Genomic DNA, 15,939 nt, shown 5'->3' with positions numbered 1-15,939 from the left:
TGACAGTTCCTGGGATGTTTTTGAAGTGGAATTACCCCTTCCTCCATTCAAAATTGATTAGAAAAAGACATTTGTTCAAACGAAGTCCCTTGACCAAACCTCGGTCGTATGCAAAATTCAAAACAGGAAGTGATATACCATATAATCCACACAGCCTTACTTACTGCGGTAAGATTCACCAATGACAGGTACTTTGTTTACCGAACTCGGTAAAGAAAATCAGCATCAATCAATCCAATGAACAACAAACATTTTGTGAATCACATATTTATAAGTTTGTAAGCGTGCCCCACTACGATCCATTATAAATTAACTACCGCGATAACATAGCGTATCATCCTACACAGTCGCTCGATTTCGCGGGTCACTGTTACGACTATATCCGACTTGCTTAATATGTGGCACCTGATTGACTGAAGCAAAGCTACGGACCATACCGAAAATTAATACATGCAAAACCGACAACAGATATAGGTCAAGAAACCGGTTTGGGTATTTGTCATAAAAAGGGAGAGAATAATGAAACTGGTTTGGTTTAGCAAACGGAAATGTTGATCAAAATGCTTCGCTGTCTTGTATGGCAACAAATACCTTTACGCAAAGACGTACGTCTTTGATTTATGATAACAGTGTCAATTCGATATGAAATTAATATAGCCCCAGTCACTGCGTCCACGAGACCCACACATGTTACGCAGGTGCGTTCAAACTTATTTTTGTGCGTCCAAGACGCAAAAACGCGCTCTTCAGCCAACACTGCACACTGTGTAGGATCTCCCCACAAGCCTGTGTCAGCCCTCTGGGTAAATGAAAGATTGTGGAAGCTTGGCATGAGCTCTTGGATTAAGCTCCTGGCTTGAGCTCCTAGACTGAGCTCCTGGCTTGAGTTTCTGGCTTGAGCTCCTGGCTTGAGCTCTTGGATTGAGCTCCTGGCTTGAATTCCTGGCTTGAGCTCTTGGATTGAGCTCCTGGCTTGAGTTTCTGAATTAAGCTCCTGGCTTGAGCTCCTGGATTGAGCTCTTCGATTTAGCTCCTTGATTGAGCTCCTGGCTTGAATTCCTGGCTTGAGCTCCTGGATTGAGCTCCTGAATTGAGCTCCTGGCTTGAGTTCCTCGATTGAGCTCCTGAATTGGGTTCCTGGCTTGAGTTCCTGGCTTGAGCTCCAAGACTCAGCTCCTGGAATGAGCTCCTGGCTTGAGTTCCTGGCTTGAGTTCCAGGACTCAGCTCCTGGATTGAGCTCCAGGACTCAGCTCCTGGATTGACCTCCTGAATTGAGCTCCTGGCTTGGGTTCCTGGCTTGAGCGCCAGGACTCAGCTCCTGGCTTGAGCTCCAGGACTCAGCTCCTGGATTGACCTCCTGAATTGAGCTCCTGGCTTGAGCTCCTCGACTGAGCTACTGGCTTCAGCTCCAGGACTCAGCTCCTGGATTGACCTCCTGAATTGAGCTCCTCGACTGAGCTCCTGGCTTGAGCTCCAGGACTCAGCTCCTGGATTGACCTCCTGAATTGAGCTCCTGGCTTGAGCTCCAGGACTCAGCTCCTGAATTGAGCTCCTCGACTGAGCTCCTGGCTTGAGCTCCAGGACTCAGCTCCTGGCTTGACCTCCTGAATTGAGCTCCTCGACTGAGCTACTGGCTTCAGCTCCAGGACTCAGCTCCTGGATTGACCTCCTGAATTGAGCTCCTCGACTGAGCTCCTGGCTTGAGCTCCAGGACTCAGCTCCTGGATTGACCTCCTGAATTGAGCTCCTGGCTTGAGCTCCTCGACTGAGCTCCTGGCTTCAGCTCCAGGACTCAGCTCCTGGATTGACCTCCTGAATTGAGCTCCTCGACTGAGCTACTGGCTTCAGCTCCAGGACTCAGCTCCTGGATTGACCTCCTGAATTGAGCTCCTCGACTGAGCTCCTGGCTTGAGCTCCAGGACTCAGCTCCTGGATTGACCTCCTGAATTGAGCTCCTGGCTTGAGCTCCTCGACTGAGCTACTGGCTTCAGCTCCAGGACTCAGCTCCTGGCTTGACCTCCTGAATTGAGCTCCTCGACTGAGCTCCTGGCTTGAGCTCCAGGACTCAGCTCCTGGATTGACCTCCTGAATTGAGCTCCTGGCTTGAGCTCCTCGACTGAGCTACTGGCTTCAGCTCCAGGACTCAGCTCCTGGATTGACCTCCTGAATTGAGCTCCTCGACTGAGCTCCTGGCTTGAGCTCCAGGATTGACCTCCTGAATTGAGCTCCTGGCTTGAGCTCCAGGACTCAGCTCCTGGATTGAGCTCCTGAATTGAGCTCCTCGACTGAGCTCCTGGCTTGAGTTAGGGGACTCCTAAGTAACTGGATCATGGATCATTGGACTAGATCTTGGATTTATCTGGAGCTGCTCTGAGGTCAAATCTGTTTCAAATATCAGTACAAGTTCACTAATTGGAATTAAAATTTCCCAATTCATGTAATGATAGTAATGACTAATGCCTGGAGGTTAGGCTGGGTGAAATAGGGTTTAACGCCAAAATAGCGATGTGCGTGCATGTGTGTGCTTGTGTGTGTGTGTTGGGTGGGGGGATGGTGCAGCTTGTACTAGCCTGGACTATTGCCAGTTTTATACTGACCCAGGTAGTCAAGGGAGATATGGAGTCCTGTGCTACAAGCCTGTAAAATATCATTCTGTGCACTCCTCTCGACTAGATCAGGGCCCAATAGGGAGTCTGCGTTAGAAGAGATCCCAAGCAGTCTTTGCTGGTTGTGACAGGTGATTGAGTGGATCAGGTGGTTCCACTCTATGACTTGGATGATTGTTTGTCATCCTACCCTGACGGCCCATACTAATAATTTGTTGATTTTGCTTTACGCTGCAGTCAGCAAATTTCTAACTATATCACGGCAGCCTGTTCAACCTCCAAAACAGTGATTAATGATATGAGCAATGTCCAAAGCAGTTTGGGAACAGTGACAAACTATCAACCGAGACTGACCACCTGATCAATTTAGTCACCTCTTACGACATACATAAGTCACTGGGGTCTAATTTTAACCTAGGGCCATTTCATAAAATGATTGTAGCACTACAACTATTGTAGTTCCTATTCTTTAACATGGACTTATGACCATCATAACACTATGATCGTTTTATGAAACGTATCCCTTTGAACCTAAAAGGTTGAGTGATGATGATAATGATGATGATTATGATTATAGCAATAATATTGATGAAAATATCTAGAAAAATATCCTAAGGTTTATGAACGATCTTTAGGCTAAAAAAATAATAGTCATGGTTCTCAGGCACCACTCGCATCATCATAAAATTTATATTTCAATTTTTTTTAAAAATATAAGCTCATTGTATGTGTGTATTATGCATACACTGGTAGTCATATACTGTATTCCAGGAATACATTGATGTAGGGGGCTCCTTCCCAGATTGAAGACCGCTTCCGTGGTCCAGTGGTAGAGTGTCCGCTTGGAGAGCGGAAGGTCCTGGGTTCAATCCTGGCCGTGTCATACTAAAAAACGTTTAAAAGATGGTCCTGTTGTTACTCTGTTTAGCGTTTGACATTAAGAGGCTAAAACAAGGACTGGTCGGCTCGGAGTCAGTATACTTTGTCTGAGTGGGTATTCATGCTAAACTGCGGCATGGTATCTCAGTGGGCTAGCACTATAAATCGACATCAGTCCGGAAATAGTACAAGCAGCCACACACACACGTGCATGCACGTCGCTATATAAGTGCAATAATCTTGGACGTGACATTAAGCCCCAGTGGACACGACTTACTAGTAGTTTGAACAACAACCAAAAAAACACACAAAAAACACACCGCCCACCAGCACTACATTTTCAAAAAACATTGCCTGAGAACCAATTCTTTTAGTTTTTTAAGCCTTAGCAGGACAACTGACCAGCCACTGGACGCAGCTGAGGTGGCCATTCTGTGCAGCAGCGTGGAGGATGGTCATCCCATCAAAGGAGTTGATCTTGAGGGAGCCATTAGCCGTGAGCACGAGAAACTTGAGTATGTCGAGCAGGCCGGACTGGCAGGAGAGGTACACCGCAGTGACGCCATTGTTCATCTGCAGGTTCACGGATCTGCAACAAGTAAACACCAAAACACTCATAAACAGTTGCGTAATGGGTGTGTGACATTTTCAATATGGCCGACATGATTAGTCTTCGCGATTGGTGAAGATATCACCAAAGATCTTTGTTTGTTGGTTTGTTGTTTTTACGCCGCACTCAGTAATATACCAGCAATATGACGACGGTCTGTAAATAATCGAGTCTGGACCAGACAATCCAATGATTGATATCATGAGCATTGATAAATGCAATTGGGATCGATGACATGCTTAATCAGCGAGCCTGACCACCCGATTCCGATAGTCGCCTTCTACGACAAGCTTAGTCGCCTTTTACGACAAGCATGGGTTGCTGCATAGATCTTTGACCAAATGTTGATTATTGGTATATGAGGCTTTATGAAATTATATAATGATTTTATGGGTACATTTTGCTCAAAAGTGAGGAAGGAGTTAGGACTTTTTTTATTGATGTGGAAAATTTGAAAAATATGACGTACAGGATTTTAATTGACCAACTTTAATGCTTGATACAGATAGAATATATACACACATGTGTATGACGTCACACGATGAGTGCACGAGGAATGATGTAATGACACACTTCGGCATGCATTTATCAAATACACGACGGAACATGCCTTTATTCATAACATTTGACTATTATTGTGTACTTTTGTCCTGTATTTCAACTTTGTATTTTTTGACTGGATGGTTGCCCATATTGTTTGTTGCTTATTATTCTAACATTGCAGTATTCCAGCTGAATGATGGCAGCCTGTAAACAATTCCAGACATCCAGTGATCAGAGCTTCAGGTACTTGCATAGAATACCAGAACAGATCTCCATAGCCCAATTAACTTTGAGCATGTTGTGTAGGTTGCATACAAATAATCATAAAAATATGAAAAATTCCAAGTGAGTAGTGAGTGAGTGAGTGAGTGAGTGATTGAGTGAGTACGGTTTTACACCGCTTTCAGCAATATTTCAGCAATATCATGGTGGGGGACACCAGAAATGGGCTTCACACATTGTACCCATATCAGGAATTGAACCCGGGTCTTTGGCGTGATGAGTGAACGCTTTAACCACTAGGCTACCCGACCGCCCCAATCCCAAGAGAATAACGACACTGCACGTAATTACCCAATGAAGTCTTTTGGGTACCTGTATGTCTTTACAGATCACTATTCACTGACTGAAAGCAGGCATCACACATACATGGAACCTACAGCAGTGAATAAAGCAAACAAGGGCTACTGCACACTTGACCCGTGAAGATTCCGGGGTAGAATACGTCTTCAGCAACCCATGCTTGCCATAAAAGGCGACTATGCTTGTTGTAAAAGGCGACTAACGGGATCGGGTGGTCAGGCTCGCTGACTTGGTTGATGCATGTCATTGATCCCAATTGCGTGGATCAATGCTCATGATATTAATCACTAGATTGTCTGGTCCAGACACGTTTATTTACAGACCGCCGTCATATAGCTGTAAAATTGCTGAGTGCGGCGTTAAACAACCAACCAACTACTGCACCCTTTTTGTAACATAGACATTATGGCTGTGATTGTATGCGAAATGACTCACTTGGGGCGTCACATGGACAGGTGAACCGTGAAGGTCTTGGGTAAAATAGGCCTTCAGCAACCCATGCTTGCCGTAAGAGGTAACTAACGGGATTGGGTGGTCAGGTTCGCTGACTTAGTTGATGAATGTCATCGTATCCCAATTGCGTGGATCTATGCTCACGATATCAATCACTGGATTGTCTGGTCCAGATTTGATTATTCACAGCCCGCCATCATAGAGCTGAAATATTGCTGAGTGGTGTGTTTAACAAACATCAAGGCAAGGGTGGCCCAGTGGGTTAAGGTCTTGCTGTGCCAGGATCTGCTGATCGCTGGTTTGAATCCCAGTTTCACTCTTATAGTGATTCTAGGTTTACCAGCACAATAACAATAGGTTTCACAATCGAGTTAAACGTCTACACCTGTCACATCTGGATGTTCCTTTCCTGTGGTTAAATAACTCAAACTGACATGGCGTGGGTAGGCTGGTGGTTAAAGCGTTTGCTCATCACACTGAAGACCCAGGTTTGATACCCAACATGGGTACAATGTGTGAAGCCCATTTCTGGTGTCCTCCCGCCGTGATATTGCTGGAATATTGTTAAAAGCGGCGTAAAACCATGCACACTCACTCACTCACCCACTCAAACTGACTGCAGTGTTAAACCAATCCCACTCATGTAACAAATGTTATATTTGGGGTAACACTTTCTTGGTAAAGTACAGATTCTCGTACTTTTTTGGGTTGAGTATATATAACATTTGTTACATTTGACCACTTTCTAAATGGTATTGTGTATTCACAATCCCACTCACTCACTCAACAAAGTTTCATTTCTTTACTTCTACTCGAGTGGCCTGGTCTAGATCTACAAGGTCGAAATGAAACTAAACAAACTACAGTTTAAGTTTAAGTGGTGTGGCTCATCCAAACTCATATGTCGCTCAAATAATATTACCTGATTACAGTTACAATGGGGGTGAGATGATGTAAAACGGGGTTTAACTATGCATTCAAGATTATTCACTCATATAGAAATGTGTATCTACTCGGGCTGTTACGATTCACTCGCGTATTCGGTGAATTGAATCGTATTCCTTCATGAATTGAATTTCTTATTCGCGGTCACTTAAGAAATATGATTTTAAAGTGTTTTTAACTTGAACTTGTCTGTTGTTTTATAGATTTCTTAAAAAAAGACAACTCTTAAATATTTATATATATTTCTTATATATTTCATTTGACAGTAATGTGGTCACTGGTCATTGTCACACTTGAGCAGATACGAGTACCTGGATAAGTGCAGCATCTAAACGTATAATATAATGATAATAATAATTAACACGGTCAACCAGGTCAAACCATATCCAATAATTGATTTTGTTATTGTTTTACTGAATACGAAAAATCATCAACTGCTGACTTGTTTTTGTTTTTATAAATAAATATTCATATTCATTACCCTATGTTCGTGATATGCATCGTATTTCCCTCATAGCGTATTAGTATGTGTGCGTGTGTGTGTGGCTGCTTGTACTAGTCCAGATGAAAGCTAGTTTCATAGTGCTAGCTGACAGAGATACCAAGTAGCAGTTTAACATGGACACCCCGCTCAGACAGAGCATATTTTGTATCCCCTGATTGCCGAGTGACAGACAGGGTATCAATAACAAGTACCATTTTTAACATCTTTTCGTATGCTCGGAATCAAACCACCGACCTTCTGTTCCCTGGACAAACACTCTATCCAGTGACTACAATGACCACAATGACCACAATGACCGCATGCAGTGGTGACTAGCACCATGACCAGTTTACCCACACTCCACATCCACAGTCTAAAAAAAAATGCAATATTCTTTTTCAAACTATTCTCACCACCACCAAAAGTAGTAAGTGAGTTTGGTTTTACGCCGCTTTTAGCGATATTCCAGCAATATCACGACGGGGGACACCAGAAATGGGCTTCACACATTGTACCCATGTTGGGAATCGAACCTGGGTCTTCGGCGTGACTAGCGAACGCTTTAACCACTAGGCTGCCCGACCGCCCCTCCACCAAAAGTAACATGACCCATTGAAACATATAGAGAAGTATATTTGTTAAGAAGAGATGTTTCCAATGTGTACCACTTAATGACAACACTAACAATCAGTCAAGTGTTACCACAGTGAGTGAGTGAGTGAGTGAGTGAGTGAGTGAGAGAGTATAGTTTTACGCCGCTTTTAGCAATATTCCAATAGCAATATATCACAGCGAGGGACACCAGAAATGGGCTTCACACATTTTACCCATGTTGGGAATCGAAACCGGGTCTTCAGTGCGACGGGCAAACACATTAACCGCTAGGCTACCCGAGAGCCCCAGTGTTACCACAGAGTGTCTTTATACTCATCAAGATATGCTGCAAGTGATTTCCAAACTTTACACGCTTATCCTGCACAAGACAAATGGTGCATCTCGAGTCATGGATCTATGACGCCACATGGGATGCGTTCATGAACGTTGATTCATGCAACATAACAGCATGTTTGTTTGTGCATCGAACCAATCTAATATCTCTTGAATTAGTGTAAGTGTTCACACATTAACCAACATGAATGGTATTTGCGTTTCTTTTCTTGGTGAGTATATTTCGCAAACGTGAAGTGTGGATGTTTGTTTGTTTGTTTGTTTGTTGTTTAATGCTGCACTTCAGCATTGAGTCCAGCTATATGTCAGCGGCTGTAAAACATGGAGTCTGGACAAACCAGTGATTGATATAATGAGCAGCAATCTAGGCTGTAGGAGAACAATCAATCAACTATGTCAATGTATGTCACCAACGACTGGACAACCAAAACCATTTGGTTGCCTTACAACAAGCACCTGTTATTGGAGCCTTGACCTTATCCTTGCTTCAAGGCTGTACTGAATGATAAGACCATGAGTGTATAGTAAGTCTTTCCTCATAATAGGCAAGTCTAGATATGTGGACAGTACAAGTCTTCGGACTTGAACGAAGACGCCAGTCTCTTACAGGGACAAATTGTTCTTATATTTACATAATCTAAAAAATGGAGGACTAAAACTAATAAACTTGGCAAGTCTACTGAGACCTCTCCGCAGATGGAAATGTGGGTGTGACAAAGATATCCTCACATGAAACGTAATATCTGTGGGAAAAACACAGTGTGCCATCATCTGCATATTTTATATTAACATTTATTCTGTTGCCTTCATCGGTGTATTTTTCTCACAAGAAGGCTTCTATAACAATTTCTTCATGAAAGCAGTAGCTAGGTAACCATGGTAACTGAAGGTTTCTGGGTAAACACTACAGTATAATAATCCTAGATCACAGTATACACCAAGAGTTAGTTTCATGGCCACTCTCAGCATGCTCCATAAAGTTTATCCCCAACACACACATCACAAAGGAGGGTCGTGGTGGAGCGCATCTATTTTAAGAAGCTTTCACAATATGTGTACAAATAGGTCTTGTGCAACACGTTATGTTTGTGCTTTACCATGATATCATGGCTAAACCACTCCTATGATGCCACGTGCTATGAATGTTATAGTGTGTCTTACATATACTCTTATATCAATGTTTTAGCATGTATACTCCCAATGTTATAGAAATGTTATAACATGATATGGTTATATAAATTGCATACCAATTGTGTTAAATCATTGTTATATCATGTTACATCAATGTTATACCATATGTTACATCAATGTTATACCATGTGTTACATGAACATAACACCATGTGTTACATCAATGTTATACCATGTGTTACATCAATGTTATATGAAGTGTTACATGAACATTACACCATGTGTTACATCAATGTTATACCATGTGTTACATCAATGTTATATGATGTGTTACATCAATGTTATACCAAGTGTTACACAAATTGTATAGCATGTTACATCAATATTATACCATGTGTTTCATCAATGTTATACCATGCATTACATCAATGTCATAACATGCATTACATCAGTGTTAAACCATTGTTACATAAATGCTATACCATGTGTTTTATCGATGTTATACCATGCATAAATCAACTGTTATAACCATGTGTTGGTAGGTGACATACATCTCCTTATAACATCTAAAATAGATGCTGCCCTGGTGGTGAACATGGTCCAATGTATTCAATGCAATTGGGATGTGAGTGAGTGAGTGAGTGAGTGAATATGGTTTTACGCCGCTTTTAGCAATATTCCAGCAATATCACGGCAGGGGGACACCAGTAATGGGCTTCACACATTGTACCCATGTCGGGAATCATACCCGGGTCTTCGGCGTGACGAGCGAATGCTTTAACCACTAGGCTACCCAACCGCCCCTAAGTGGGATCGATGACATGCATCAACCAAGTCAGTGAGCCTGACCACCCAATTCCGTTAGTCGCCTCTTATGACAAGTATAGTCGCCTTTTATGGCAAGCATGGGTTGCTGAAGACCTATTCTACCCCAGATCTTCACAGGTCTCCAATGTATTCAATGTATTCAGTACAGACAGGCAATAAGTCAACAAAGGTGCTGTCGGTCAAATCCCTGGGTGTAACACACAGACATTGAGTCTCACAGTACCGGCCTTGACAGCTCCCTATAGTGCTGGATAGATTCTTTATACATTATGTGCACACTAATTCAGGGTACTGGGTGGCTTGAAATGATAAGTAAATACTTCAGTTCTGAATCTAAGCATGCCTCTGAAAATTGTTTGGCAGCTAGGTGGTGTTTTGTTTGTTTTTGTCATGTGTGTATACCATGATCATGTATACATCTTAACGTTTTTTGAATGGTTACAGGTTTGTGGAACAATACGTGAAACTTTTAATGGATAACAACTTTTTTACTGTTCTATTGTATGTGACAACATTTTACAAACCAAAACTTATGATGTCACTATTCTTATCATCATCATCACCACCATCACCACCACATTATCATCATCATCATCATCATCATCATCATCATCATCATCATCAACAACAATGTAGAGGTCTGTGTCTAGTCGGAAGTGTCTAGTTAAATACTGTCATATACTAATGCACGAAGGCAAGACAAACATGACATATATATTTAAATACACTGGACATAAACTTAGGACTTTGAAAAACTTCCAAATTTTGTGACACAATATTGCCTTTTTTCAGTTTGTATGCCACAGATATTTGAGATAAGTCCTTGATCGCTACTCTTACATGTTATAATATGCTTATGTTGTGCAGTGTGTTATATTAGGATTATATGAGGGTTATATTGGGATTTTATTAGGATTACTGTTACTATGTGTTATAGCAATGATACAATCGAAAACAAAATCAGATCTTATTTCTCGCTACCTCAAAACAAAGATCTGAGTTCATATTATTACAGGTCACGACCTTTCATCCAACCTATCAGAGAAGGTGACAGTCAGAATGTGATTCCAAATCATGCAACCTCGAAAAATTAACACAGGGTATACCACAACACAGTTTAGGCTTAATGACTGAATCTGTCAAAAATCTTTGCCAGTCTCTTGCTTCAGTGGGATAAGCATTTGAGAGGAAGAGACTCTCTCTTGTCCGTGGGAACTACTGCCATACAGTCTAGGCCATCTGTTAGACATTCCGGGGGCACGGGTGGCCCAGTAGTCTAAGGCGCCGTGATTCGCTGTGCAGAGTTGCATCCCTTGGGCATGCCAGCAACCTATGATTGTGGGTTCGAATCCCGGTTCGCCCCGATTATGTTTCTAGGTTTGTCAGCACCATACCCCATCTTCCCGAGGCATGTGAGTTAACTGACTCTAAAAGTTCCGTTTCCACCCTTGCCGAACTAGGCTGGTGTTATGGAGTTAGATTTTGGCTGGACTAACGAGTCTATGCATAGTCCAATCAAAATCGTGCACCGAAATCGAAATCCGGTTCGTAAAGTGTCATACAGATTTCGGTCGACTGCAGGATTTGCAAAGCATGTGCACCTCTAACTCGTTGTCAACAGATATTTTCTAAATATTTCATGTTTTTAATCAAGGTGCTCACGTGATTTGATGCACTTCGCGATGTAAGACTCGTTTTATCACAATATAGTTCTTGATTATCGATCAGATCGTCTTGACTGGGCGGCATCATTTTGTTTGAAACAAATGCAAGTGATACGAGAAGTTGAATCTGATTGGTCAATAGGAGAGGCATAGAAAGGACATAACTCGTAATAGCCACTGGTGGCGCTACGATCAAGCCCAGGAATTCCAGCCTAGTTCGGCAAGGGTGGAAACTGGACTTTTAAAGTCAGTAAACTCTCTTGCCTCGGAAAGATGCACCATACCCGTGCTCGTGGGTTTCACAGAAGTGGTAAACGTCTGAGACCTGCATCACTTCTGGCTTTCCTCCCACATTAAGCTGACACGCCGTGATGTAACTGGAATACTGTTAAAAGCGGCGTTAAAATCCAACTCACTCACTCAATGTTAGACATTCCAGAATGTTCTTTTGATCAGTTTTCAAATTTTGAATTGAGAATTTGTTGAAATATTTTTTGAATCGTTTGCAACTAGTGCTGTATAGCTTGAGAAAGCTGTTTTCTGATCAGCTAATGCTGACTAAGGTCTGATTATAAAGAGCATTGATATGTCATGTGCAATATCACGGTCATATCATTTGTTATACCATATGTCATATTAGGATCATATCGTTATATCACTGTCATACCATATGTTATATGTTGTGTTATATCAGTGTTACTCCCTGTGTCATATCAGCGTTATACCATGTCTCAATCAACATGATTTGAGACAATAGTCAGCGTTAGAAACTGGCATTAGTCCTGTAGTCCTTGCCAAACTTCCCAATAGTTAGGTATCATAAGGACAAGGAGAAATTGGCCAATTTTAAGATTTTTTCTATATGATATCATTATAAGGTCTAGTGGACTACAAATGTTAGTTTCTATCGCTGATAGTGTTATTACGTGTTATGACTAAGATAACATCTTAGATTTGACCATCGGATCCACATTTTTGTTTTCTGCTTGTGCCTGGCATTTTTTTATTATTAATAAATGAACAACCTTTTTACACAAAGAAACTCAAGGCAAACTAAAGTTTAGCTATCATCAAGGCCTAAGTAACCATGGGAACAGTTTATGGATCTAACGCAGAAGGCTTGGAACCATACGACATATTTACACATTGCCCCAGACAGTAAAAGATATAGCCGAAGATGACTGGTGTGGAAGCTAGCTCTGGGCGATCATGTCGATAAGTTTGCCAATGCTAAACACCCTTCATTCAGCTGCAACAGGACGTTGGTGTATATATATCAACATTAAACTGATCCACAGTCAGTGCAAGACAACCAGTGTCCATCATACAGTATTCCACAGGATATGTTATCATTGGTATTTTAGCACCAGTCTGTTTTAGACCATTCTCCACCATCGGCAATAGAAACTAACAATTTTAGTCCATTAGTCCTCATAATGATAACATATAGCAAAACCCTTAAAAATGGCAGATTTCTACTAGTCCTTATGATACTTTAACTATTGGGCGGTTTGGCAAGGACTATAGGACTAGTGCCAACTTCTAACACTGCACCATAGCTTTGTATAAGAAAAGATATCACCACCTCATCGCTCCTAGCCCAATGCTCCAACATGGTACAGAATTTCTTGCGCCATGAAAGCCATTTGTCAGTGATGGCTATTTTATTTTTTATAGCATTGCAGTGATAGAAACTAACAGTTTAAGTTCACTAGTCCTTATAATGATAACATATAGCAAAACCCTTAAAAAGGGCAAATTTTTACTAGTCCTTAGGATACCTTAATTGGCAAGGACTATAGGACTTGTGCCAATTTCTAACGCTGCATTGTGTCATTCAAATCAGGCTCAAAACAAAGCTATGGGGGTTAAATGGATCCAGGTTTTTTATCAAACCAGATAGAGAGATATAATACACAGGGTACATGTCATAATTGTTTGTTGGTTGTTTAACGCCGATCAGCAATATTCCTGCTATATGACGGCGGTCTGTAAATAATCGAGTCTGAACCAGACAATCCAGTGATTGATAACATGAGCATCGATCCTTGCAATTGGGATATGATGACAAGCATTAACCAAGTCAGGGAGCCTGACCACCCGATCCCGTTAGTCACCTCTTAAAAAGTCGGCTCTTACGGCAAGCATGGGTTGTTGATGACCTACTGTATTTGACGTAATAAGCGCCCAGGGCGCTCTCAAAATTAGAAATAGGGGGCTCTTCTTAGAATGTTATTTTGGTGAAAAAAAATAGAGTTGAAGGATAAATTTCGTGGTTTATGCTGACAGCCTGAAATGTTTATATACGACAGATATATTTTTCCAGAATTTAATTGCCCATAATTAAGGGTGCATATAACACATGAGTGTGTATAATACGCGAATAAAAAAGTCTTGTGTACATTGATCATTCGGAAGGGGTGCTAGTTGGGATTGTTCACTAGCCAATATATTAGCAAATATCGCCGTGGGCGCTAATTAGAGCGGGGCGCTTATTACGTCAAATACGGTATTTTACCCCGGATCTTCACGGGTCATAATGGAGTGGTAACACCCAGGATAACAGAGGATGAGTATTCCCAGAAATCCATAAAAAAATAACTCAAAATAATCCATCAACTCTACAGAGTGAGTGAGTGAAGATAGTTTGAAGCTACATAAAACTATGCATATAGTATGAGATAGAGGGCATCCAAAACGGGCTTCAATCATGGAGAATAAAACCCTGGTTTGGCGGAACCCACGAACGCTATAACCACTGGGCTACCCCCCTCCTGGCCTACTGTGTTGAACATGACATAATAGCCAGGAGATAACATTACCAGATCTCCTGAGGAATGTTACCATGGGCGCAAGTCAGCTGATACATCCTTCCCTAACTTGAAACCGAACGCTTCACACTACAAAGTCATCATGACACAATGGGTCCCATGCAAATAAGAGTGGTTCTCTACGGATATATTTCATCCCAGGGCTCATCTGAACAGCAAAAATTTTAATGGATTTCTCAAAGAAAAGTCAATCATGATGAAATTCAAGAATATTTAATGAAAATGCCATTTGGTAGACAAGCTTACACTTCAGCGAAAGAAACTATCCGTATTAGTCCACTAGTCCTTATAATGATAATATATAGTACAAACCCTTAAACAGGGCAAATTTCTACCAGTCCTTATCATACCTTAACTGTTGGGCAGTTTGACAAGGACTATAGGACTAGTGCCAATTTCTAACGCTGCCCTTTTCGCAAACAGCTGGTGTTCGTCATCATTTGTTTTCACCGAAAATTGGCTTTCTACCCCCAATGGAATCTGTGTTAGTGTATAATCAAGACTAGTTGGTGAGGTGAGGTGAAATGGGGTTTAACGTCGCGTCCAAGGTTATTGCACTTATATAGCGACGTGCATGCACGTGTATGTGTGTGTGTGTGTGTGGCTGCTTGTACTAGTTCGGACTGATGCCAATTTATTGTGCTAGCTCACTGAGATACCATGCCGCAGTTTAACATGAATACGCCACTCAGACACAGTATACTGACTCCAAGCCGACCAGTCCTTGTTTTAGCCCCTTAATGCCGAGCGCCAGACAGGGTAACAACATGTACCATCTTTAAACGTCTTTTGGTATGACGCGGTTAGGGATCGAACCCCGGACCTTCTGCTCTCCAGGCGGACGCTCTATTGAGACTAGTTATTCTCTGGAGTTAAAGTTATATATTTAATGAAAGGTTTTCAATCATTATTTGTTCTAACCTTGTCTAATACAGGAAACATGTCAAGAGGATATTAAATTGTGAAGTGTAGTTTCTGATCAGGTAGATTATGATGATGAAAAAACTATTTGTCACACAACTTGCAACTTAGATTCAAAATCATTCAGGACCTCAGGACACCCATCAATTCCAAACACTGCTTCAATAAATAGCCAATAATTTGTCTTCCAAACCAAGATACCAAACCAGTCCTTCAAGCAGCTGTTACTGTTAGAGATCAATAGATTAGCGGGTCACCTTCACTTGGCTTTGACACTCATCACACCCATGTGATGAAGCTTACATGTGTAAAACATTTCAAGCTTACAACAGCTCATACTGCTACTCTGATGGAAAAAAAAGAAATTATTATTTGAATTAAAAAAAAGCAATTAATGAAAAGAGAGTTTTTGTGTGTGTCATACTGATACTGACCAGCTGATGAAAACTACAGCGTTAGAAATTTGCACCAGTCCTGTAGTCCTTGCCAAACTGCAGGTATCATAAGGACTAGT

The 15,939-nt window shown here is 41.6% G+C and overlaps 1 protein-coding gene across 3 annotated transcripts in view; it reads right to left on the bottom strand.

Annotated features, from left to right (window-relative positions):
- Positions 1-15,939, bottom strand: part of LOC139471378 (espin-like) — a 90,587-nt gene that overhangs the window by 70,525 nt on the left and 4,123 nt on the right. For all 3 annotated transcript variants that reach the window (XM_071253723.1, XM_071253724.1, XM_071253725.1), the window contains exon 2: positions 3,889-4,075. In XM_071253723.1, the coding sequence (XP_071109824.1) occupies positions 3,889-4,075 (187 nt within the window). The remainder of the gene's footprint in view (positions 1-3,888; positions 4,076-15,939) is intronic.

This window comes from Haliotis cracherodii, unplaced genomic scaffold, assembly GCF_022045235.1.
Source record: "Haliotis cracherodii isolate W230 unplaced genomic scaffold, xgHalCrac1.p SCAF_22, whole genome shotgun sequence".
In the NCBI taxonomy this organism is placed as follows: domain Eukaryota; kingdom Metazoa; phylum Mollusca; class Gastropoda; order Lepetellida; family Haliotidae; genus Haliotis; species Haliotis cracherodii.
Note: the sequence above shows the minus strand (reverse complement) of the source record. Positions and strands in the feature narration are given on the sequence as shown.